The 26,254-nt window shown below is 43.0% G+C and overlaps 1 protein-coding gene across 1 annotated transcript in view; it reads right to left on the bottom strand.

Annotated features, from left to right (window-relative positions):
- Positions 1-26,254, bottom strand: part of trabd2b (TraB domain containing 2B) — a 71,633-nt gene that overhangs the window by 23,038 nt on the left and 22,341 nt on the right. Inside the window, exon 3 of the mRNA XM_078259084.1 lies at positions 4,777-4,923. Coding sequence (XP_078115210.1) covers positions 4,777-4,923 — 147 coding nt within the window. The remainder of the gene's footprint in view (positions 1-4,776; positions 4,924-26,254) is intronic.

The following is a 26,254-nucleotide window of genomic DNA, read 5'->3' on the forward strand; positions in this document are numbered from 1 at the left end:
TGTTCCATTTGGTCTGTTCCCTCTTCCTGGCATTCTTTTTGCTGTCTTTACTTAACTGAGGACTGTTTTTGCTGTTGTGGTGCCGAAAATTCTTTTCCTTGTGTTGTAATTCCTATTTTGGACTTCAAAAAGACGTTTTAAATTAGAAAATTGTAGCCCATCAGCCTTTTTTGACAGGACCTGAGGATGGCAAAGATATCTAAAGATCCGCTGAAAATCAACATATGGCATACACAGGTTTGGGATCTGTAAAAGCTCAATATTATGCACCTGACCTCTGAGCAGTACTCCTCCCCCTGTTAATACAGTATTTCTGTGGAATCTCTGTTTCTGTCCTGACGTTTTGTCCTTCACTGGTTTCTCTTGTACGAACCAGGAGTACACCTGAGGCTACCCAGCCTTCAGTCTATCTTTTCAAGTTGGAAAGAATCAAACAATGGAGGGATTTAAGAAAGAAGAACTTGGGGTTTTGTGTTACAGTATGTTTTTGAGTCTCCATTGTGCCTCTGAGTGCACATATGCAGATGTTTTTCATCTGGAGTTGTATTTGAGTGTGACAAGAACACACACATGCATACAAAGAGTCGCTGTCTGAAACTGAGTTACAAGTTGACACAACAGTAGAACAGCTGGGAATGGTGCACAAATCAATGTGTGATACATGAGGGGATTAATTATACCACATGTAAACAAGGTGCTGCTCTCCAGCATCCATTCAAAATCTGTATCTGACACATTTTCTCTCACCGCCTCAACTGCTCCTCCTACAGTACGTTATGTTTCACATAATGGTTGAAAGGTTGTAACCGGCATATTTATTTGTTTCATTTGTGATGTAGTCTCGCTTTGCTAGACCATCCTCCACACGCTGCGGAGGAGGGGTCTGGCTAGTCCACATAGCATTCCGGGATGGGAGAAAAACTGTGCTCTGGTTTATTGGCATAGATAGTCTAGCTAATTGTCTCAATTTACCCTGCAGATATCTGAGGAGCAGTTAACCATAGTCCTCATAAATCCACCGGAGTTTAATATTCCAACACAAAGAAAGCGGAAGGAAACGGACATCGGCGCGAATTTCCTGTGGCACCGGAGCAATCCTGGAAGTGGAACGTCGTGGACTATTTGTGATGTGCATTATATTTTACACATCAAAGTCTGTTTATAGGTCTTGGGGAGTAGTGAAAGATAGTTGTATAAAGCATTGTGAGGCTCCAGAGGGAGCTATGTGAAGTCTGCTTTGTGTGGCATAGAAGAAGAATGTGTGGAATAAGAAATATGTCATCTCTGGTTCTGCTGCATCGATTTTGATACTTTTAAAACTGTCCATCTTCCGACAATGTTATAAAAGTGCAATGCAAAATCTTGGAGTAATCTTTTGCACACATTCACATAAAATGTGTGTGCATGCAAGTAATACCAGTGTGTAAGAAGGGCGCATTTTTTCAGGGAAAATAGGACAGCCCCACGTCTACTTTCTCAAACTGCCACAGAAAAATATTCTACTAGCTATATTTTTGCTTAAAATTTATCACAGATCTCCAAGTTCTGTGGAATGTTTAGACGTTTTCTATTTTTAGGGTTAGCTTCCGCAATTCACAAAAATAAAACCATGTATGCAGATTCCTTTTGAATTAAATGATCACAATGATTACCTGTGGCAGGTAACACAATGATGTTATCTGCCACAGTTAGGTTTTACTCACACTTGGCAGGTTGTTGGTTGTTAATTTCAAGGCCTGATCAAATCCAAATGGTTTGTGTGACATAAGCCACATTACTCACTTATCTCTACATGTAGTTACTCAGTGAGGAAAGAAAGCCAGAAAGAAAGATATCTATAGCCTGAAGCCTTCTATTGTCTGTGTGTTTTTGCAGGGCAAATGACCCAGGTTCATCTGGATTGACAGAGGTTCATGATTCATAAATCAAATAAACAGAGTTGGACGAATAAGAGAGAGTTGGAGACGGAGTGCTTCAACATTGCTCTGATGATGAGTGAGAAAAGCGTGAGTGATTCATGACGAGAGAAAAAAGTGTTAGGTCGGAGAGGGGTCAAGGTGGGAGTGTAGTGGTAAATGCAGATAACTTATCACAGGAAAGGCCATTAGCTGCTCTGTATCGCAACCTGCACAGGAAATTTGGAGTGACAGGGAGATATTTCCTTGCCTTCTCACTACTGGTATCACTCACTTGCTCAGTCCGTCTGTACTGCCAGCAATTTACTCTTTTCTATTCTTCTTTTAGAATTTGTCTCTTTGAAGTCCTTTTTTATCATCTGTTCTCTTTCCTTTCCATTTCCTTTCCCTTATTGACTTTTCCTTTCTTGTCCTTTCATTTCCCCTTTCCCTTCCTTTCTTTTCTATCAACTTTCATCTTGGTGCTACTGTACCATTGGTACTACTGTACCATTAGTGGCACCATTTTGCAGTTAGCAATTCTTTGAAGTTGCTTCTTTCCTACTTGTCTTTGTGTTTTTGTTATATAAACCTTCTACCTTTTACCTTATTTGTTTTATGTCCCTGTTCTTTCTTATCTGTCTCTTTCTCTCTTTGTTTATCTTTGACTTTATGTCTGTGATAGATCTGGGACCTGTTCAGTATTGAAAAGCATTACCCTGTCCTGCATCACTCTGCTGTGCTTTGCTCTGAGGCCCATCATCAGTCTCTTTCTAATATGATGAAGATTGAATTAGGAGAGCATCGGGGGTGTTGGAGGCCTCTGGATTAGGCCCTATCTATCAAAAAACACCTGCTCTTTGACGGCCTTGGAAGTTCACACATACACACATACACACACACTGCACCTGCTATAGATCACCAGGCTACAGAAGCAGGCGTCTGATTGCTCTAGCATGTGCTGGGGAATGTTAATACATGTTATTATGACATAAGGAGTAGCGGTGAACTGGTATGATTTAAAGCACTCATGCAGGAGACGACTGTAGGTGAAACTGTGGCTAACAAGCTCTTCATGATCCCCAGAGAGAAATAGATGGATAGACACAGACAGTGAGGGAGAGAAAAAGGGAGATATGTGTCTTTTGTCAAGGCTTAACAGGAGAGGCATGGTGAGATGTGTCTGAAGTTGTGCGTACTTTCTCTTACTTTGTGTGTCTCTCATGTAAATTATGTGGAATCTCTGCAGTTGAGCACTGACTTGAGGTCACATGGTTTGTTAGGTTTAATGAGATTTGAGGATCAGTGAGGGAGGTTGACACAGCATAATTGACTTATGCAGAGGGCTTTCAAGTAAATCTGCATTTGAGGGTGGAGATGGAGTGAGAGCTACTGCACGCACTTACAATGTATGTGTGTGTGCTATATTTTGAATGGCCTTTTGACAGCTAGCAGCGCTGGGTGTGAAGACCGACGAGGAGGCCTTCGCTGAAGGAGCAGAGGCTATGTTAGGAAACACAAAGTCAGAGGAGGTCAGATGGCGTATTTACGGCTGAGAGCTATTAAAGTGCCAGACTATCAAGTAACTTGAGGCTGAGAGGGATTAAGATGGCAATGTGCAGTTTTGCAGAACTGATGTGCAAGCCTAAAAATTTCAGGTGACGATAGCGTAATGGCAGAGAAGTGGGTATGAGAGGGTTGCCAACTCAAATCGAGGGTCTGACAGATTTGGGTTTTTGGGTTTTGGGCATAAACGCAAAAAGACCTTTACAGCAGTATGGCTGTCGTAAACTAAAGAAATTCTTAATCGACTAACACTCATACAATTTTGTCTACTAATCGATTTGTTGATTTAATCGACAGATCCGTGAAACTCAGTTTCTTCACAAAGAATCATGCAAAAAGCACCACTTTAAATCTTGTGTTTACCAGAGATGTATGAATAGTTTTCTAATGACTAGAATGACTAATTGACCAAAGAAGTCTTAAGCTTGATTTATGGTGCTGCGGAGGCTCCATGCAGAGCTTTCGCCGTAGCCTACGTAAGTGGCCTGAAGTTTATACTTGTGCGATGGTGTGTGCGTCGATCTAATAGCCGGCATGTGTGTGTGTGTGTGGTGCGGTGTGGAAGAGTGAGTGAGCGAGTGAGAGAGTGACGTGATTAGCTGCGGAGCGAGTAGCGACTCTAGAGTCACAGTGAGAGAAACAAAGTGTCTCCCCTGTGCGTTCTGATCCTGGTGGTAAAATCTGTAGCAGGAAAAGTTAACTCTCTCCTTGATTTCATGTTGTTTATGGAGAAGGAGAACCAGGAAATGAGTCGGGGGAAATGCAACGCTACCAAGCCACAGCTGAGCGTCATGCGTCGCCACCACGTGTAGTTAAATTTTTTGAGAGTTGCACGTCAGGCTACAGCATAGGGTCCGGCATAGGTTTGTGTCTCCACGTACCTACGTATGTAGCAACAGCGTAGATTTTACGCAGAGGCATAAATCACGTTTTAGTCGAGTAAGGAGTTAGTTAGTTAGAGTTAGTAGTTGACTAAGAAGGGGCAGCCCTATACAGCAGATTGTTGTTGGACCATGTAAAACTTTGTAAGGGGGAAAATACTGGAGATCATTTTTTTTTTTTTTTAGCAAAGTGCAATAATGGCATTAGATCATTTGTATTATTATGCTTGGCAAGCAGTTCACACTGATTTTATGGTCTTTATGTTGCCCTTTCTGAAACCGTGTCTTTTAATTTACTCTTTTAATGAAGCTGCAAAAGTTAACACAAAGGAAAGCGAATAGTGACTGATTTTATTATTATTTTTTATTTTGGGATGGATATTTAAGGAAACATTTCTGCAGGTTATCTGAGCATTTTACAGGAGGAGACCAACCTGTGAGGTGTCATGGTTGAAGATGATGGAGCTGAGGTCTCCACAGTTGTAGTGAGTAATGAGGTCCTCGGTAGTGTAGGAGCCCTGCAGGCTGCCTGCTCGGACGCCCTCATGCTGCAGCAGTGTCTGGTTCAAAGCAAACAGCACCTGCAGGGAGAGAGAGAGACGGAAAGACAGGAAGGGTGCTGTTACTTTCTGCATCCACAAACTCAGTTTTCTCTGCTCTGCACTCAAGAGGAATTTGCCAGGAAGGGGGAGAAATTGTGCAAGCGTGGCCAGTGTTCCTCTTTTAAAATATAATTTGATGTCAATATACAATGAAGCTGTTATTCCTGAGTGTCAGCAAAATATAAGTTGTTTTGCAGCGTTTTCATTTCTTACGGGATATTTTCATATACTTTCCATACAGGCTGACTACAGGTAAAAAGCAGACCACAAGAGACATTGCAAAACTCCACAGACTTTCTTCTAAAGGAAGGAGAAAACGGGAAGAAAGGGAGGGCTGGAGAGAGAGAGAGATCGAGAGGTAGAGAGAGAGAGAGAGAGAGAGAGAAAATAACCCTTCTTTCTCTTTCACCAGGCCAGGGTCCCGTAAATTTACAGCAGCCATTAAAATCATAAGTAAACCTTCTTTAGAGAGAAGTTATAGAGTGCAGCCGCCAGCCAGCTCAACAACTCCACAGCTGTCTTCAACACCAGGGGTTAACCTCGCTGCTCCCGCCCTCTACAGTCCCACGCCACCTCTGACTGGCCTGGCAAGCGGGACCGAGTTGTCAATCACTGTTAAGCTCTCTTAAAGGAACCAGAGGTGTGTTATCTGAGATATATTTCTCTTTCTGTGTACAGCAGATTTCACACAGTTCTACATTGCACCTAGGACAGTTTCAGTTGACTTGATTAGAATAAGTGACAGGGCTCATCATATCTTCCAACAGGCTGATCCATGTCTACAATCCTAATTACCAAGAAACCTGACTGCAGCTTTGGAAAATACTACAGGGAGAACGTCAGCATCCAGGCCCAGATGATTTGTGGAGCAGCTTAAGGCCGATACAGCTGCACAACTGATTGAGCCCGATGTCAAAAGTCTGGGTCGTAATTCACGCAATTAAGTTATGTTTTCGCAATCATAAATGCCCATATCGTGCGTATTGAATGTTTCAACTCCAGGTAACCCTTACGCTGGGATAATCACAACCAAGCTCTAAGCTCAACCTTGTGACTTTCTCTCTCCGTCTCTCTGAGGTCAGTATGCTTGCTAACCAGTCTTGTAAGCTCGTTTTTGCTTTAGTGCTCTTTTTTCCATAATGCAAAGAGACAACTGATGAGCTAACTGCATTTATAACTCATATTATCCCCCTTTCTTGTCTTTACTTTCACTTCAGAAGAGTGTTCATCCTCCTCTCATCTCTCTGCCAGCATTGGATCCTGAGCCTTTCTTCCCACTGCACAACCAAGAACTGAGTCTCATCTTATTTATTCTTTTTGACATGTTTCATCCTCAAGCATATTTTTTGCAATTCTCAGCGCCGCGCTGTCGCCTCGACAGAGGTGCATAATCCAGGAATGGGCCTCGATCAAACCTGTGACCTTTTCAGTTCTGAAAAAAAATATGGCTTTCAAGCTTTTCTCAGCTTATATCTCAGCACCAGACTTCCCAAACCCAGAAGCCCCCCTGCTGTTTGAGTAATAACACTAAACCTCATTTCAGCTTCTATTTCCATCTCACACAAGATTCTTTTATAGCTCTAAACTTAAGGTCTTGTTGAGGTGTGATGCCAGGCCCAGAGAGGCTGATACACCTCTACTGTAGTTCTGCCTGGTGGCTAACTAGCTACAGTAGCTAATTCTGCTTCTGCAAATGCTGATTCTCTGCCATTAAGTTGCCACTGCCCACAGTCCTTGACCCACAGGGCTCTCTGCTGCGTCTCAAAGGTTTTTCCAAGAGAAACACCAGAGCAGGCCCTGGATAGAGTCAGTGGCTGGAGCTGGCAGAGCACACACACCTGCCAGGCTATTTGCAATGTTGCCAGCTCCGGTAGTTTCGCTTAACACGGCAAACAGCACCAGCGTTTCAGTAGAGGATGCATGGTAAGGATGCAGGAGTATGTGTGTGTATGTGTGTGGTTGGTTGTGTTGTTAAGGGAGTTGTTATTTCAATATTGTCTGTCTCCCAGGGAAAGAACATCTCTGCAGCTGTTACCATGGTGCCTGAGTTTGTGCTAGGCTGAATGAAAGAGCATGTCACTCACTGCAGGAGAGGCTGAGAGGGAGAGGGGAAAAATGCAAACATTCCCTGTGTGCGTGCTCGCATGTATACGCATACATGTGGATGTGTGTGTGTGCACGCACGCACGTGTTGGCTGATAGAGTGGGTGTTCTCATGCTGAAGTGGTCCACTCACTCTAACAGACTGGCTCTTTTACAGCCATGCCTTTTCAGTGTAACTAACATTGACTCTGCTCACCACATAGTTTACTACTGCAGGTCTTTCCCCCGCGTCTCATCTAATACATGCGTGAGAAACTCCCATTGTGATTAAAGGAAAGCTTTATAAGACCAAAGCTGGAAGGAGCAGAGCATACGGATGGTCTTGGAACCTGCGATTTGAGCGCAGCGCTCCAAAGATTCATTAGCGAGCCTTGGAAAGAAAACTGAAAAAATGGGGTAGGGCAGGAGTGGGAGCAACATAAAAAAAAAAAAAAATCAGAGAGATCTTTTATGTTTCAGAAAATGTCATTTATCAACATCTGTGTGCATTGCAGCAATTGACCTTGAAGTGCGTTAAATCCTGGCTGTTTGCTAGCAATAGTGTTAGCTTGTTTGAAGGTTTTACGTGTCTGAAGCATGAGTAGGTGCCGATGACAAGGCGCTGGAACTGAGAGAGCTCACTCTTGTCGACTACATCACTCCCCTATTATACCTCCTTACATCTGAATCGGTGAATGTGAGTGATGGATAGTACTAAAGGGCTTCGGGCCGCGATACAACAGAAGGAAGTGTCAAACTGTGGTGGCCAAACACTGAACTCTGGCGAAGAGAAGGAAATATAATACCCAGGATTCTTTTTCCCTTTACAGTTGTATGAGTCAGTAAAAGCTCACGAAAAGCACACATCGACAACAGCAGTAAATGCACAGATATCGAAGTATCAATCCTGTCTGCTTCCATCTTTTTCCCTCCCTCGTTCCCACTTTCCCTAAGCCACCCCTTTTAAATTGCTCTATCCATTGCTCACCTCGTCTCTCTTAGATGTGGTAAAACAATGAGACACTATAACACGACAGAAAGAAAGAACAAAGGCATGAAGGAGGAATAGCAGGAAGAGAGCAGAGGAAAAAAAGCCGGAGAGTTGAACGTGTGAAAGAATGGTATAACACAAATAGAGCCTTGTTCTCTATGAGTGAGGCATGTGTTGTACAGATGGAGGTCATTCCTCTCCATTAGGAGCGTTCGGGTTAGCTGGTATACACAGTGTATGGGTATACCTGTAGTAGGCCTGGCATGGGTTCTGGGTATAACCAGGCAGTCAGGTGCATGAAAGCATGTGCCAGTGTCAGGCAGGAGATCTGAGAAGGTTTGTTCCTTTACACATCTCCTTCTTTCTGAAACATATCATCTCTTTCCTACTCCTCGTTTTTAATCGTTGTCCTCTCAGGTGTTATGAACATCATGATAGTAATAAATCACCACTTCTTTAATCGTCACACTGGCTGCTACTATAGGAAATCACATGGATGGCCTAACTGTAATGGTTGCCAACGTTTTTGGTTTGTGACCTTTTAATGCGATGAAGCAGTGTCTATTTGAGACTGTGAGCAGTTCCACTAAAAGGTGATTTTCCCCTCTAAACTTCTGAGGCTGTTTTAATTTTTTAAAACCCTCAAATGTAAAACCTGCCAGCGGTGCTTTGAGATAAATGCTAATGTCAGCATGCTAGCAGGCTGATGTTTAGCAAGTATAGTGTTTACCATGTTCACCATCTTAGTTTAGCATTTAGTCATAAAGGACAACTTAAAAGTTTGATAGATTAAGTCAGGGGATCACCGCAATTTCATTAGGACTCTTGCTATGGAAACTATCAATATCTGTACAAAATGTAATGACAATCTGTCCAATAGCTGTGGGAATATTTCAGTCTGGACCAAAGTGGCCGATAATAGCATGCTGCGATACTGAAACTCAAAAATTCCCTGCAGCCCAAAAAGCATTCCCCCATAGAAGGCTGTTAGAAAAGAGAGATCTTTAAAACTGTTGACAGGACATGAAGAACTGCAAACTCGGTCAGTACTCTTTGTATTATGAATTTTCAAACCATGAGATAATAGAAAAGGTTTTTTGTACATGGGGTAATCATTATAGTTTCTATCAATATGGCGCAAGTAAAATGTTAGTATTTGGTATTATCCTTTTTTTCCTCTTCCAAACAAGCACATGTTGAGCAGACAGAGGAGGGACAAGCTGCAACATTACCTCTGACATAAAGCACATTTCCTTTTTTCTCTGGTTAATGGGAGGTGTGGTCTTAGTTTCCATAAAACAGTAAAGATGTAATAGAAGCTATCAATCACTGAAAACATGGTGCTATGTTGATGGTATTTACGGCAGGACATCTCATTTCATTTATCAGTTAATTCTTAAAGTCTTTGTAGCCTCTTTGAATTCAGACCATCCAAACAGAAAGGGAATTTAACTCTCTGTCTTTGTGCCTGGTCATTTAATCAGCCTCTGATAAAGAAAACAGTACAAACAGTTTGAGGGTAGTGCGTTCCCCTCGACCGCTCTCGTCTCCCTGAGAGCCGCTTGTGTTACATCGCCCGAGAAAGAGAAGATCTAGACCCCTGACCCAGGACGTGCACTGCTGGGTTCCTCTGGGCCGAGCCAGCGTCCCCCCCCCGCCCCCGTGCTCCAGCTACAGACGGCAAGAGGGGATTGGGTTCACAGCACCCTGGGGTGACGGAAGGGAAGGAGGTAGGGAGTTGAAATAACATCCAGTGCAACCCAAGAATAGGAGAAGTGTGATAGCTCATCCCTGTTCCCCACAGAGTAGCCCCAAAAAAGGGTGGATACCAATTTGTGTGAGTATGCTTTCCTCTTCATGGTCACACACTTCATAAAAAACACCCTTGTGTCCGTTTTCTTTTAAGCTGTACTATCTCAGTATGTCTTCATGCTTGAATAAGCATATAGCAGTGGCGGAGGTATTTTAAAAGCCTGATGTTGTTTGACCCTTTAGTCCGTGCAAGCTCTAAAAAGCACCTTGAATACATTAGAGTGGAAAGATGGTGTCACACAAGACCACATCAAAGTTGTCTGGACAGTCTCACATGATACCTTCACTGTTGTCTCCTACAGTTTTATCAACAAGGTCCTTTAAGACTTACTCTTTCTTATTTCTCTCCAAGGGAATCATGGAACCTGTCGAGAGCTTTAAAGGCAACACTGAGCATCAAAAATGCCTCAAACACAACGTCAGAGCGTTGCCAAAATAGTTTTACAGCCCTTCGGCGCCTTTCTGCGTGTATTGTTTGCTTATTTGAAGGTTAGCAGCACTTTCAACTCATCACATCTGGCATGAGCTATGGCAAGCCAGAGCCTTGATTTCTTCCAAATCTTTATCCCTGTTAATACCCACGTTACACACACACACACACACACACACACACACACACACACACACACACACACACACACACACACACACACACACATGCTTGCACACTCATATACAACCACCCATAAGCACACACGCTAATAGTTATACACAGCCCAAACCTCATTGAGCAATACCTGTATACAAACCACATATTGCAGAAAATGAATGAGAAGACATTTCAGATCTTTTCAAGATAGTGCCAATATTTTGAATATTGTTTCTCCTTTGTCTCTGCCTTCTTTTCTCTTCCCACTTCCTTTCTCTCTCCTCTCATTCCCTCTCTTTCTCTGCCTGGTCTACCTCCTGTCTCAGCCTAGGAAATCCAGGGATTACCAGAGGGACAATCCCAGTGGCAGAGGCCTGCTGCTCCCTGCATCCACAGAAAGCCCCCTATTCTTTGCCCTCCTTCTTCCTTCCGTCCTGTCTTATTTCCTCTCTGAAGCAGGGGGTGAGGGTCTAATGATGGGAGTTATCCCTCTCTTAGCCCCCCCATACATCTTTTTCTCCTCCTTTCTTCCTCTGACTAAAGTTCATTATTTCCACCTCCACTACTATCCTCCTTACTCTGCTTGCTCTTCTCCGCTTGTTTATCTTCTTTCCTCCAATAAAACCAGACCTACAGGCACCCATACATACACATGTACTGTATACGCCCCTCCAATCCCCAGAGCCTCCTGTCTCTCCTCTTAATAAGAGTCTCTGAGTGAATGGGGGGTGGGGTGTCGCCCCTACACTTGTCCACAAACAAACCCCGCTGTTTGACTTGGCAGCTCTGCTGCTGAGTCAGTCATCCCAGCTTTCCTGGCTCCCCAGAAAACAGAGAAAATAATAAAGTATCACTTGATCTGGACTGAAAAAGCACACAGCTGGTCCCTCACCGGGAATGCCCACAAGCAGAGGGTGTGAAAGAGTGGTGGAAAATTATAGAAGGAAATTGTGCTAGCTTTTGTTTTCTTTTAACTGTAAGGGGCCAAAGCTGTTGAACAGGAATTAGTCTGTGTGTAAATATATTAGGACAACACAGCTGAACATAACAGGAGTAACAGGTAAAGGTGACAGGCGGAGAAAGGAAAATCTGTCAGATTCCACCAAAAGTAAATACATGTGAAAACACAAAAGGTAAACGAAAGCTGCACTAATCAGTATTTTTATATTCAATAAATCAAATGACTGTTTACATTGAATGTATAACTCGTGACAGACCCACAGAAAATTATCAGTTCCCTTTTGCCCAGAGTTTTAGCATCTTTTACCTCATTGTTTTGTTTTATACAGCCAAACAATTTGGTTTAGTCTCACCACTTTCATCAACTTTGTTTTAAACCGCAGCAGGCAGTTGTTTTCAATGGAAAAGCTCTGCACTGAACAGCAGACAGACAAGGTTACTAGCTGGTGAGCATTTTCCTCAGGCTAAAAGAAGACTGAATATTGGACTTACATTCATAAAATGGCCTGAAACAAGACTCCAAATCAATGCTAATATTGCTTTGTTTCTCCTAGATATTAGAAATTGTTAATTAATCCTTTTTATAAAGTGATAACATGTCAGTGTTAAGTCAAATTTTACAGGCTAAATATATAAAAATAAATTAAATCTTTAAAAATATGCTACATAATTATTGCAACTTTTAGTGCAGCATATACCTTAGCTGTTAGGGTCGGTAAATGATCTCTGTTGAATCACTGAGAACTAAAGGAACACGTGTTAAGTATCATTTTCATCATTCTTAGTGGCGTGATCTGCTTTATTTCAAGAAACTGTTTTTTCTATAGGATCACTGAAGTAAATAAACTGCACTTGAAAAAAATGTGAAAATGAAATGATCTCACCCAGCATCAGATCCATCAGATTTTTTCAGCTGTTTTAAGGAAAATAAGATTAAAGGACTTGCTAAGATCTACACTAGATCAGGTCGCTCTAACCTTATCTCCCTCAAAGCTCGTAGTCCACCTTTAAAATCATGGCCTCCACTAATCCTAACACATTTCACAGTCTGCCTTTTTCTTTCAAGGGAAAAACTCCACTCCACGAATTCCATCGTGTTTATCCGGCTCCCATTATGATGTGTGATGCTATCCAAACCAGATGAGCTGGGTCTTCTCTGATGCTTGAGAAAAGAGCAGGCAGAAACAGCCGTGTATGTTTAAAACATGCCTCCCCGGACCCTAACCAGGATCCGACCACTCTCTCTTATCTCCCCCAGTCTGCTTTAGTTGGACTAATGGCTTTAGACAGAATAATTCCCAAAGAATGATTTGTCCTTTGCAAAGTCCACATCTGAGGTCCGGCTGAAACATGAGAGCAGCGCATAATCTCCTGCATGAACATAAATTGTGTAATGGAGGGAAAAAACAGATCCACATTGAGAAACAGCAATTGTCCAAACTGTTAGAAGGAGCTGGTCCAGGTGAATACATTTGTTTTAAAGAGAGGAATCCATGCAGAGGTGTGTGTGTGTGTGTGTGTGTGTGTGTGTGTGTGTGTGTGTGTGTGTGTGTGTGTGTGTGTGTGTGTGTGTCAAGCATGGATGCAGCCTCCAATCATCACACATCATTTTCATGATGTTCAAATGCCCGTCAAACTGATTTTTCCTTTCGTGAGTTTGTGTGTGCACCTCAGCAAGCATCCAAGACGGAATTGTTCTTGTTTGCGCTATTTGACAGGCAGATCGGTTTACCCCTGCAGAGTAATGGACACTTTAGTAGTATTGAGTGTGATGAAGCAGACCATGGCTATATAAAAAGCATATTTTCATATCAAAGGGATATGATTGAGAGGTTTTATGTACAAGTTAACATCTGCATATCGTGCGTGTGTGCTTCAGTAAAGGAGTAGAAGGTGATTGGAGGAGAGAAAAAAAATGTAAGAGAGAGCATGGGGGCAGAAATGCCAGATGTTTACAGTTACAGTAACCAGGAGAGGTAGAGAAAAGAGAGGAGGGAGCAGACCTACTGTCCCCCTCCTCCTCCTCCTCTGTCTAACAGGTCTGGAGCACAGCTGGTGGCAGATTTGTCCTCCACCATCTCCCTTCTACATCCTCCTAAAGCCCCTCCATCCTCGGCCCTGTCCCCATCTCTTCAAAAACAACTTGTGTCTCGTCATCTTCCATCAATTCTCAAACCCTCAATCACCAGCCTTCCTCCCTTTCCCCACCCAGGTTATGCGCTCTAAATGACAAATCTCTAGATTATACAGTTCAACAACGAGCCCTTCATCCCTCTCCCACCCAATCCCTCATTCTCTTTTGTTTTTTCATTTGATGGCGGCTCTCCTTCCACCACTGTCACTGATCTCTGTTTATTTAGCTTATATGTCCTTCCTCCTTCCTGTGCTCCACTTCGTACACACACACACGCACTTGTAACTCGCTGCTTGTGTGTAGACGTGCATGCATGTGGGTACTGTGTGTTTGTGTTTCCACGTGTCTGTCTTCACTGCAGAGTTTGTCCAAATTGCACAGTGCTCTGACTGTCTAATAGACTGTAGCAGCAGAAGGACGAGTAAGTAGACCAAACATCCTCACCTCTCCTCTCCTCTCCTCTCCTTCAGTCCTTCAGTTAGACTCGATGCTGAAGCAAACGCAGCTTAATCCCACACAAGCGCACCATTTCACGGCAAATCAACAAGAAAAATTATCAATTTCACGCAAGCGTATTTGGTCTGCAGAAAAACAGAGAGAGACAGAGCAAGATGGTAATGTATACCTTGAGACACAGACTGTGAGCAAGCAGTATATGTGTGTGTTAAATAAAGGTTTTCAGGGGGGGAAATCACACATTGAGCGAGGCTCTGTTATTTCAAAATCTTCTGTCCAAACTGATCTAGTGGCGTATGTATGACACGCCAATTTGTATGGCATTATTGTCATGTTATCAAGACGCATACTCACTTTTTAGCATGTTCCTCAACGCAATTTGGCCTCCATTGACTTACATTACCTTGCGATTGCGTGTGAATTTATGCCGTAGCGAGTAGTATGAAAGGGCAAAAATCCACATAGGGAGGATGGTCGGGATGGAGGATGGGTAAAACACAGGACTTTCACCCAGGAGAGCAGGGATTGTGTCCCGCGTGTGATGTTTCCTTTCCACGTTTGTTCTTTTCCTAAACCCAGCCGTAGCCTTGCGATAACACGCCACGTGGTGTGTATGTTTGCGCTGTGACGTTGCAGACTGCCATCCACTGTATACAGCGTAGACATACACGCGGATAGCTCAAAATGCGTACAGATAACACGCCACTTGGCTTTAGGAAAGTGTTGTGTATGTTTACGCAAAGTCATGATATCACGTTGTTCTGTCGGCACATCCATGAGGAAGCAGTGTCCAAATCATCTCCCCGATGAGAACAAGCTGCCTTAGATAAAACGTGGAAAGAAGCACACAAACACACACAAATGTACAGTATACAACCTTCCTAACTATTGTCTACTGAGGTTTGCCAGCACTTAAAAACTGTGGGACCACCAGAGAGACTTCTGATGTGTTTGACAGATATAAAAAAGTATTTTAGTGTTGGAAAATGTTTATTGGCTGCATCTTTTCTTACAGTAATGAGAGGGAGATTAACCCCCTGCCATGCCACATTCTGTACATCGTAATTTTATGTGTGTGTGTGTGTGTGTGTGTGTGTGTGTGTGTGTGTGTGTGTGTGTGTGTGTGTGTGTGTGTGTGTGTTTGTTAGGCAGGTCCAGGACATGTTCTTTCGCCACTGCCAAAAGATTAGGAATGCACTTTCCAGTAACTCCTAAGTTGTCTCGTTACGTGCTGTCTTCTTATCTGGCTAGCTAGCCACTGGAAAGCCCATGATCATGAACCAGCTGGGTTTTGTTCAGAGATGAAGTGTGCGTATTTAAACTCTGCAGAGTCCTGCGTGCAGTCACCGTGGCTAAGATAGCTGTTGGTGGTGGAGAGTAAATGCCTCCTCTACTTTAGGGTGGCTGCTTGTTTTTACACATTGTCTCCATGTGTAAAATACAGAAAGGTGCGGAAGGCTTTTGATTTGTTAGAAGGCACATTGTCAGAGCTGAGCTAAGTAACAAGTTACTTCTGCGGTTGCGTAGTTAGTAAATGAATGTACTCTGTGCTGCCCTGGTTTGATTACAGACATGATGCAAACTCCTGCCATTTCTCTTTCTCTATTTATTTCACTCTCTGTGTGAATGAAAAGCAGATGAAGAGCAGAGTAAGACCCTGTTTACACGAATACGCTCGTGGGTGAAAACGTAAAAATATTTTATCAGATGTGTCTTTCGTTTAGATGGCGACAGCGTTTTTGGGGCTTAAAAACGCAAAAAAAGTGAAACCACCCTCCAGAGTGGAAATCTTAAAAAACGTTGCGTTCCCGCCTAAAGGGTAAAAACGCACTGTGCGTGTGTGTGTATACATGTGTGCCGTGTGTGTGTATGTGTGTGCCGTGTGTATGTGTGCCACCTGTGTGTCTGTGTGTGTGTGTCGTGTGTGTGCATTGTTTGGAGCAATAACTCCACCTCCTCGTCTGTCAAGACAAAATTGTCAGCTTTTGTTGTTCGCTTCGCACTATAGGGAGAGAAGTAGAAGGAAGGTTCTACGCAGGCGCACGGACTTGGTGGTGTTGTGTGGCAGTACTTCACACTACCACCTAGCCGCCTGGTGTGCAGACTACATCAAATTTCACACACTTTTGCGTCACCATTTGCACGCAGATTTCCCCCCCAAAACGCTTGTCTAAAACAAGGTATCTTGTGCTGGACTGACTGGAGAAATCTTGGTACACTTGATCACTTCTTAATCCACTTCCACAGTACATGGACTGATCATAAGGAGCGATATCACACACTTACACAAAACCATCCTCACAGACAACAACCTTCACAGAGGAGTGAAAGTTCAGCTGGGGATAGAGACCAAACTAGGGAAGGAAAAGTAAGGAGTAACCGCTGAGGAAAAAAGATGCAAGGGAGGAATGTGAGTGTGTAAAACTGAAAATGAGGTATAAAGAAATGGTGTTTTACTTACCCACCGCGTACATATGAATTGTCTTGACAAAAAAAACCCAAACATGGCTGCCCTGAAAAGGACAACTTTGTGAACAAAATAATGAGATTTATGAACGTCAGCCAGGAGGTTTCCAAAGTGCTTCTCTTAATTACTGTGGTTCAGCAGTTTTGGCCTCACCATGCTGCAATTAATTAACAGAACCTGTTCATGCTGACAGCTAAAGCCCACATCAGGCCTCTGCCCGAAACTGAACTGAGGAAGAATAAATTATTTTCACAAGCAGCCCATAAATGATTCGGCCTGCATCATTGGAGCAACTAATCAATGTTGGAGGAGGGAGATTTGGAGACAACAAGGATTTGTGTAAGTGTGTTTGCTTGTGTTTGTGTGGGAGAGACAGAGAAAATAGAGACAGTATTTGTGTGTCTGTGTGTGTGTTAGGAAGGAGGCCAGAGAAAGAGGCAGCTGAGCGAAGCCAACATAGAGACAGAGCAAAACAGACAAACAAACAGACTCACAGAAGCCCTGAGTGGGAGGCGGTGAAAGCGGAGAGAGAGCCCAGTGATATGGGAAATAACTCCTCTATGCTGCCAGGGGTTTAGAGGTGGAAGGTAGCGTCTCAACGGCATGTAGTGGAGGGAGGGGTTGCAGTCACACCAACCACAGATTAGTAGTCCTTCCTCTAGCTGGCTTAACAGCAGTGCTGGCTGTCACATCAGAGGAATTTAACTGCCCTCATAAGACTCCTTATTTCATAAATCTGCAGTTTACGCTCTCAGATCTGTTGATTTGAGCACACACCAAGGCTTAGAGAATGTTTTTACAATCTCCTTAATTTATTTACAACCTTGATTCATTTTTGCATGTGTATGCATGTATGTGTGTGTGGAAGGGTGTGAGAGAGATGGAGGTTGAGAAAGTCAGAGAATGGGAGCTGATGAAGCTAGATCCTAGTAATTGTTGTGTGTCTGTGTGTCTGTGTCTGCATGAACCATCCAATGGGAGCTAATGTAATAATTTTAGCATAGCGCCAGCAGGGAATTGAATTTCACCATGTCTGGTGCATGCATGAATATATATTCCTTGATGAATCAGTGATGCATATCTGCTACCAGTTTTATTTCTGCTCTGTCACATTCTTGGCTCTTCCTTGATCTCTGTAGTGTCTTTGTTATCAGGTATCTGCTGTTACTGCATGCTTTAAGTCTTTATGTCTGGAACCCCAAAACTGAACCACAGTTTGCTAAATGGCACCAACTACTAGGCTATACTCAAAAGCATGCATATACATGAACACAGATTTATACTGCAGAAGTGTAACTACACTTTCTTTCTTTCTTTCTTTCTTTCTTTCTTGCTGGCTTGCTTGCGAGGCGCACACGCACTTCCATATTCATCCAACCTCCAACCACCCGGAGCTCTCACCAACCTTGCAGCCTCCCAGGGAAAGTGCTTGGTATGAAGAAATCCAATATGATTAAGACTATGATTGCTGCCTCTAATAGTTTTAGCACCAATACCCTCTATTAAGGAAAACATTGGGTTTGGACCACAGCTCAGCACAGGCTTCTGACAGAGAAGATCAGCCTGTGGGAAAGACCCATAATTCTGTGTGTGTGTGTGTGTGTGTGTGTGTGTGTGTGTGTGTGTGTGTGTGTGTGTGTGTGTGTGTGTGTGTGAGTGTGCGCACAGTTCTGTAGGTGCGAGGTATACCTATGTGGGATCTGTCTATGAATGTGAGTGCTTTTTCTGTGCTTTTGTGTTTGTGCGGCCCACAGCGGCTCAAGGGCAGACTTGGTAGGCCATGCTAAGGATTTGTGGTCACCCTGACCACCAGATCACAGGATTGTGGCTTTAAATGGGCCGCAAATCATCAAACAGGCCACACGGATGGAGAGGAATGCTGAAGCAGACAGGAGGAGTGCTGGATAAACAAAATTACAACTTTAGCAGTTTGTCTTCACTGGAAGGCAAAGAATAAAACCTTTGGAAGAAACAGCTAGTAGTAGCATAGTTTGTGAACTGCTGTATCAAGCTAACTGCTAACACTCTAGCCACTCAGGCTAGTGCTAGTCTGTCACAATAAGTTTTTGAGATTTTCTCTATTTTCTCTCTACTTTTTTTTTTACTCGCCCTGGCATTTTGTTCACCATCATACACCATTTTGTTCAATAAAAGTTTGTTGAGAAGGGAAAATGCAAACTCATTATCTAATTGATTAGCTTGGTCGCTAACGGGATAAATTCAGACAATTTATTTTAAAAAGTATCTGTACCATTGACTCTTGTTAATAACTGTTTGCAAACAGTTTCTCTTTTGTGGAACAGTTTATACTCCGACAGACAGAGGTTAAATTAAAGTGAATGTTGCAGAATACATTATGATAACTTCCTCCATTTCTGACTCTCTGCCTCTCTGTCCCCTCAAAGGTCAGCACTGTCAGCTATTGGTCAACTGTGCAAAATCGTATGGTGTTATATATGTGTCTCATTCCTGAGCGAGTAATTGTATGTTTTGAGCACAGAGAACTATATTTTGCAAGCACATTACATTGCATTTTGAACAGAAATTAACACTCGCAAAAAATGTATTTGCATGTCGCTGCTGCACTCCGGTCATGTCTCCCTCGCTCTCAACCTCTTCACTCTGCGCGCTCAACTCTTGACACACTCGCTCACATTTTCACAGCGTTACAAGTGTGCCACAAAACCAACCAATCGGCGAATTAAAGGTCAATTCTGATTGGCTGTTCGTCTCCAATTAGATTGCAGTAGCAGGAAACAAAAATCTAGGAGGAACAGTCTTTTTCTGTCAACACCTGTTGGTCAGAATTACTGGTACAGCAAATACTGACTATGTGGAGCTGTTCGACTAATGTTACTGGATTAAAACACATTTCGTCAGTATTTTGTATTATTGACTTATATCACAGAAATGTCTTAATATTTGTGTGTACTATAATGCCGTTGTTGTGTTTGACTCATATCTCCTTGTGTGACTAACGTTAGTTTGACTCATCCTTCACAAGCCATCCATCCATCTTCCATCCATCTTCATCCGCTTATCCGGGGTCGGGTCGCGGGGGTAGCAGCTCCAGCAGGGGACCCCAAACTTCCCTTTCCCGGGCCACATTAACCAGCTCCGACTGGGGGATCCTGAGGCGTTCCCAGGCCAGGTTAGAGATATAATCCCTCCACCTAGTCCTGGGTCTCCCCCGAGGCCTCCTCCCAGCTGGACGTGCCTGGAACACCTCCCTAGGGAGGCGCCCAGGGGGCATCCTTACCAGACCTCAACTGGCTCCTTTCGACGCAAAGGAGCAGCGGCTCTACTCCGAGCTCCTCACGGATAACTGAGCTTCTCACCCTATCTCTAAGGGAGACGCCACCTACCCTCCTGAGGAAACCCATTTCGGCCACTTGTACCCTGGATCTTGTTCTTTCGGTCTTCACAAGCAATCTAGCTAATTTAGCACACTGCAGCCGACATGTCATCTGTACAGGCCTCGCAGCACTGTAGCTAAATTAGGTCTCGCAATGCGAGACTGAACAGCAGTAGGCCTGTCACACTACAGCCACATGTAGCTAAGTAGTTTTTAATACTTTGGTTACATTACCATGTTTTATTAACCTGAATTATGTTGATATAGCATTAGCTTGCGAAGGAGCTATCCGTTGCTAACGCTAATTTATCTCAAAAAGCAGAAACGTTAGCTAACTACTGCCAAGATATGGTTTCACTGGAGACCAGAGTCTTGTTGTAAGACTCGTCAAGTGTTGTCATGTGTTTGTCTTAAAATGAAACCATATCTTGGCAGTAACGTTAGTTAGCTACTGCTTTTTGACATAAGCTAATGTTAGCGTTAGCAACGGATAGCTACTTTGCAAGCCAATAAAATATATATATATATATATATATATATATATATATATATATATATATATATATATATATATATATATATATATAGCCTTGGCAAATAGAATTAAGGTTAATAAAACTTGATAACTATGTAACCAGTATTACAAACTTCTTACAAGTGGCTGTATTACATTACAGTATTGCATACTACATTTTAGGTGTGTTCGGATTACATGTTGGATGCATAGACTTTATCCATGCTGGGCTAATGTTAGATTGCTTGTGAAGGATGACGTTAGTCACACACGGAGATATGTTATTGTTATTATTATTATTACAATACAGGACTTTTCACCCGGGGATTGCGTCCCACGTGTGGCGTTTTGTTTCCCCGTTGTCTTCCTAATCACAACCGTCCCATTATTGTTGCGCATCCCCAGCGGCCGTCTCCCGGCGTGTGAGGCGTCCTTCCCCTGTTCTGTTTTTCCTAAACCCAACCTCCACCATCCCGTTATTGTCGTGCGTTCCCCGCGTCCATCTCCTGGCGTGTGAGGCGTCCTTTCCCCATTGTTTTTTCTGAATAGATGGTTCCCATTTCGTGCTGGCCACCGACAACACGAGATAAACGTGTTGTTGTACACAAATCAATACATAAAAAATAACGTGACAATTACACGAACTGCCGTGAGACCGTGTTGCAATATACCAGTAGGTGAATAATATAAAATACTGTAGATCAGTGCTTTCCAACCTTTCTGGTCTGATCGAGGTTCCCCCACAGCCCTGTCATATTAACTCACATACCCCGCCCTATCAATTCCCAATGTGTTCACACTATTTATCATATTAAAGTGAATATTCTTACATTTTCATGCAATTGAACTGTAAACATTTAGGTTGGTTTGGTCAGAAATTCTACTAGCTAGGCCTACTACTTGAAGTGTGGTTCATGTTTCAACAGTCATCCATTACTTTTAGCTAATCATTTGTTAAGTTGTTAAGTCAGCCTACTTTTAGCTATTTATTTCTACCATTGATTACTTCACTATATGTTTAAACATCTGTGTTGAGCTGTTATAGTTAATATATTGTTTTAAATAAATCATAATTTCAATTATTATTTTGATTAGTTAAGCTGCTCCACAATCTTTCCAAGTACCCACTGGCTACAGCAGAGATACCCCTTATTGGGGAATCGCTGCATATCTGTTTCCCTATAGATATGTTTCCTGGTACTTGCGATCTAATTGGAGACGAACAGCCAATCAAAATTGACCTTTGATTCTCCGATTGGTTGGTTTTGTGGCACACTTGTAACGCTGTGAAAATTAGAGCGAGTGTGTCAAGAGTTGAGCATGCAGAGTGAAGAGGTTGAGAGCGAGGGAGACATGACCGGAGCGCAGCAGCGTCTACCTGCGAGCAGAGAAAGACATGCAAATACAATTTTTGCGAGTGTTAATTTCTTTTCAAAATGCAATGTAATGTGCTTGCAAAATATAGTTCTCTGTGCTCACAACATACAATTACTCGCTCAGGAATGAGGCACATATATAACGCCAGAAAATCGCAGGTAAAAATTTAACTCGATGCAAAAATTATTTTGTGGATTTACTACACTTCGTGAGTGAATCAACTAATTGCAGCAATTCTGAGTTTACTCTGCATGTGTACAAGTTCCATATCTGAGTTGGAAAACTGAAGCTTGTATTGTGTTGTAGAAAAAACACTGATTAAGAACTGGAGGTGCAGTTCCTTTCAGGAGCCAATTTGATGGTGCGCAGACACAGAATGGATGGAATTGACCGAACATGTGCTGTGAGTATATGAGGCCCTTGTGCATGCGCGCGCACACACACACACACACATACACACACACACATACACACACAAACACACACAAACACACACACACACACACACACACACACACACACACACACACACACACACACACACACACACACTATTTATTCTATGACCCTGGCCTAACCTTAGTGTTATCTCTCTCTTGATGACTTCAGGCGAACTCTGGAGCGACAGACACACAAACAAACAAACACATTTTCACAGTCACACATTCTCACGCACACACACACACACACACACACACACACACACACACACACACACACACACACACACACACACACACACACACACACACACCTCACCGTAATGGGCCAAGTCTCACCACAGAAACAAAGCTGCTGTGAGTTTCCAGAGCTGTTTATTTTGTTTTTTTTATTGTAAGAGATGATATGCCTCCTATGTATTGAGCTATAAAACAGACCAATCTTTGTGGATTGACGTGGCCAAAAAACAAGAATTGCTTCACTATGCCCTCTGTCTATATGTGTATTACTGGTGGTATTGTCTAAATAAACGAGATCTTTTTTTCCACGCCAAGCTCTCAGTTTCCAACTCACCACACTCCCCCCTGGGCCAAAGCCTATCTTAATTAACACCGGGATTTTACTAGATCACTGTTGGTTTAGTACCAGCTTCACATCGGCTGTGACAGTTATTAAGCGCTGAAGTCGAGGCTGTGGCTCCAGTGTGTTACTTAAAATGAGAATATTATGTGTCTTACACACACAAACACACACATTAACACACCAACATGATGTTATCGACTTGAGGGTCACTGAAAACAATATCGGTCAAAGTCAATTGAGTAGAAATGAAGCCACATCAAGCAGTGCCACAGTCTGAGTGTCTCTGTGTGTGTCTCTGTGTGTGTCTCTGTGAGTGTTTGTGTTTTTCTGCATGCATGAGAGTGTGCCAGTGACCCAATCGGCAGTGTGTGGTTATGGGTGAGTAGCCATGGTTTCAATGGCTCCACACACAAACACATGCATGCACGCACACAAACACACACACACACACACACACACACACACACACACACACACACACACACACACACACAGCTGCCTTACACAGTTCAGGGTTACAACAGAAGAATGGAAAAGAATGATTGTACTCTGTAGCTCCCACAAATAAATGCCCTGTCCACCACAGCCTTTTTTCACAGAACTGTGAAAATACCATAAAGGAAGTAACACACAATTAAACACACACTGGTATAAACATGCATACACATATAAACACATGATGGACCTTAAAGATAAAAAAAACAAAAAAAAAACACAGACACACAGTGATGTTTGCATTACCTTTTGAACAACAGGAACAGGCTCAAGAATGTTTACCCCGCTAAAACAAAACTCTCCCTCTCCCAGTTTCTCTTCTTTCCTTTTCCTCAGGTCACCATCCCTTTCTCTCCACCTCATTTCTTCTCCCTCACTGACCCGCTGCTCTTTCTGTCCGCACCCCCACCCGGTTCATTTCAGGCCAGGCTGGCAGTGGCCATGGCAACACTCCAAGAAGGTGGTTGAGTCAACAGAGAGCCATAGAGGGCCTTCTCTCAACCGCCGTCTCTGGGGGTGAGAGGGTACAGCGAGGGTACCTCAACTTTTACTGCAAAGATCCCTGAATGACTGAATTATAGGAGGAGATGCAGGGGACTGGTGAGGGGAGGAGAAAAGAGTAAAGGAAATGGGAGGGAACCTCTAGAAGACAAAATAATGTCAACACTTAAGAAAAAATGACAGCAATCTCAACAGCAAACACTGCTACAAATGTGAGTCATATTAGGTTGAATGCCAGTAGCATTTGTGCTATAAAATGTTATGTTGCTGTGATGTTGGCTCATTTTAACTCAAATCATCTATGCAGCTGCAAATTTATTTAATAAGTCAAGAAGAGAACTGAAAAAATTATGACTAAATATGCTGAACAAACAGAGATACATAAAGTTATACTAGGGTTGAGGCATAACAGTGTTTATGATGCAGGAATTGTGGACCAAAGTCAATTCGTTTCAATTGAATCACTGTGATCAGAGGATTCACACGCAGCGAAGTACATTTGTGCACAAAAGTGCTTTTGTGTAAAGGTCAACTTTAACACACATGCACCTCTTTTAAGATTTTTGTTGTTTTGAAATGTACAATAAAGCACAGTAAAGGGATAGACAGGAAATAAGGGGAGAGAAAGGTGCACGCCATGCAACAAAGGCCCTCAGCCAGGGATGTTGGAGTTACGTGGTATAAACCACTGTGACACATGGCAAATTTGCGCCATTGATCAACTGCCAACCATCTCATCTGTGTAAAGTCCAAAATGGGAGGACGTTATCATATAAGCAGTGTACTGCAAGCTGTCACTGTGTGACCAAACTTTGTGCCACCCATTTCTGTGTTTGCAATTTTGATTTAATTACTTTTGGCTCCTATTTCATGGGGTGTTCAAGTTATTCTGTCTACTCCCTGAGGGTGTAAGTGAGCAGCATGTTAGAAGGCAGGTGAGGACAGGACTGTAGGAAAGTAGACAGGAAAGGAGATGCTATGCTTTGCTGTCTGGCTCTAATCTTGTGTCGAGGGTGTGATGGCTTGTGTCAGTTCACACTTATGTCGGTGTGTGTGAGAGTGAGTATCTCATACAAGTGTCTGTAACGGTGAACAACACATACACACACACACACACACACACACACACACACACACACACACACATAAATAGAGCAGAGACCTGGGATGGGTGACACAGACACATGTTTATCATTGAGGGGATTGGTTGGATTCCTTTCATGTGAAAATGGCTGACTGTTCCCTCGCTCCCAGCCTGACCCTTCAGCTGCCTTTATCTCCCTTTCTGTCGGTCTCTCACTTTCTCTTTTGCTCTCTCACTCTCTCTTCCTGACCTCTTTGCTTTCTCCCTCGCTTTCTCCCTGGACAATTTCTCTTAAGCACTTTCTCGTCTCTCCTGTCTAACTCTGACCCCTTAGCCTTCGTCTGACTTTACACCCATTTTATTCCTCTTTATGTCTTTCTTCCTGTCTGTCTTTCACTACCCTTTGACCCATCTGCTTTTCATCTGAGCCCAGATAGACGGAGCGGGGAAAGCTAGTGGTTATGGCCATGATGGAGTTAGGTGGGGATGGGCGAGACACATCCTTTTAGATTATTATTGCTGACTGATTGATGCATGTTGACAGTGTGCCTGTGTGATTGGGTGCAATTTAAAACTCATCACGTGTGTTTATGCGGGTGCATTCCTGCATGCATGTGTGTGAAAAAATAAGTGAGTTATTAAGCTTCACCAGGGATGTTTGCCTTCTCATAATAAATGCACACAGATATTTGGCACGCTCTGACACCAACCCCCAACCCTCACACACACATTTGCACACAGCAGTTCTCAGTGCGATGAGCTGTCAGTCCCTGTTAGGCTTGGCATTCTCGTTAGCACGCGGTTTGGATCCCCTTTCAGAGGAGCTGAACTCAGGACCTTTTCCCCCCTCAGCATTCCGGAGAGCAGCGAACAAGAAGGAAAGAAGACAGACAGGAAGTGAGAGCCAAGGATCTCTCATGATATCAGAGCGTTTGTATTTAATCATTTGTTGAAATATCTCCCGTGATGCGTGAGTTTTACAATTCTCACAGAGTGTAACCGTTTCAAAGCCCACAGCCACGCCGCCTCTAATAATTGTGTCTTCATCTAAACTGCAGCGAGATCACCCTCGGGTATATCAAAGGCCAGCTGTGAGAGAGAGAAATCAAGCTTACCAAAGCACATTTACCTTATGAATAACTGTACTTTAAGTTTCAATTACATTCCTTCCAAATGAGCCCCCAAAGAACCCACGGCTGATTAAAAGGAATTTATTTGTGTTTCTCTGGGAGAGAAAGTGGAATAGAGTTGTTTTTTTATAAGAGCCAGATCAGCAGGTCCTCCTGGGTGGGCATTGCTGCCCCAGAAAAGCTGAACCCAAACCAGACATCTTTCAAAATGATTTCATCCACAATCACTGCTGCACTGACAACTGCAACCAATCCAAGAAAAGCATTTTTTTTTAAAAGCATAAGTGAAGGGGAACTTCCAACATTTCAACAGACATGCCCAAAAATTTCTCCAAAACTT

This window comes from Sander vitreus, chromosome 9 (assembly GCF_031162955.1).
Source record: "Sander vitreus isolate 19-12246 chromosome 9, sanVit1, whole genome shotgun sequence".
NCBI classification, from domain to species: domain Eukaryota; kingdom Metazoa; phylum Chordata; class Actinopteri; order Perciformes; family Percidae; genus Sander; species Sander vitreus.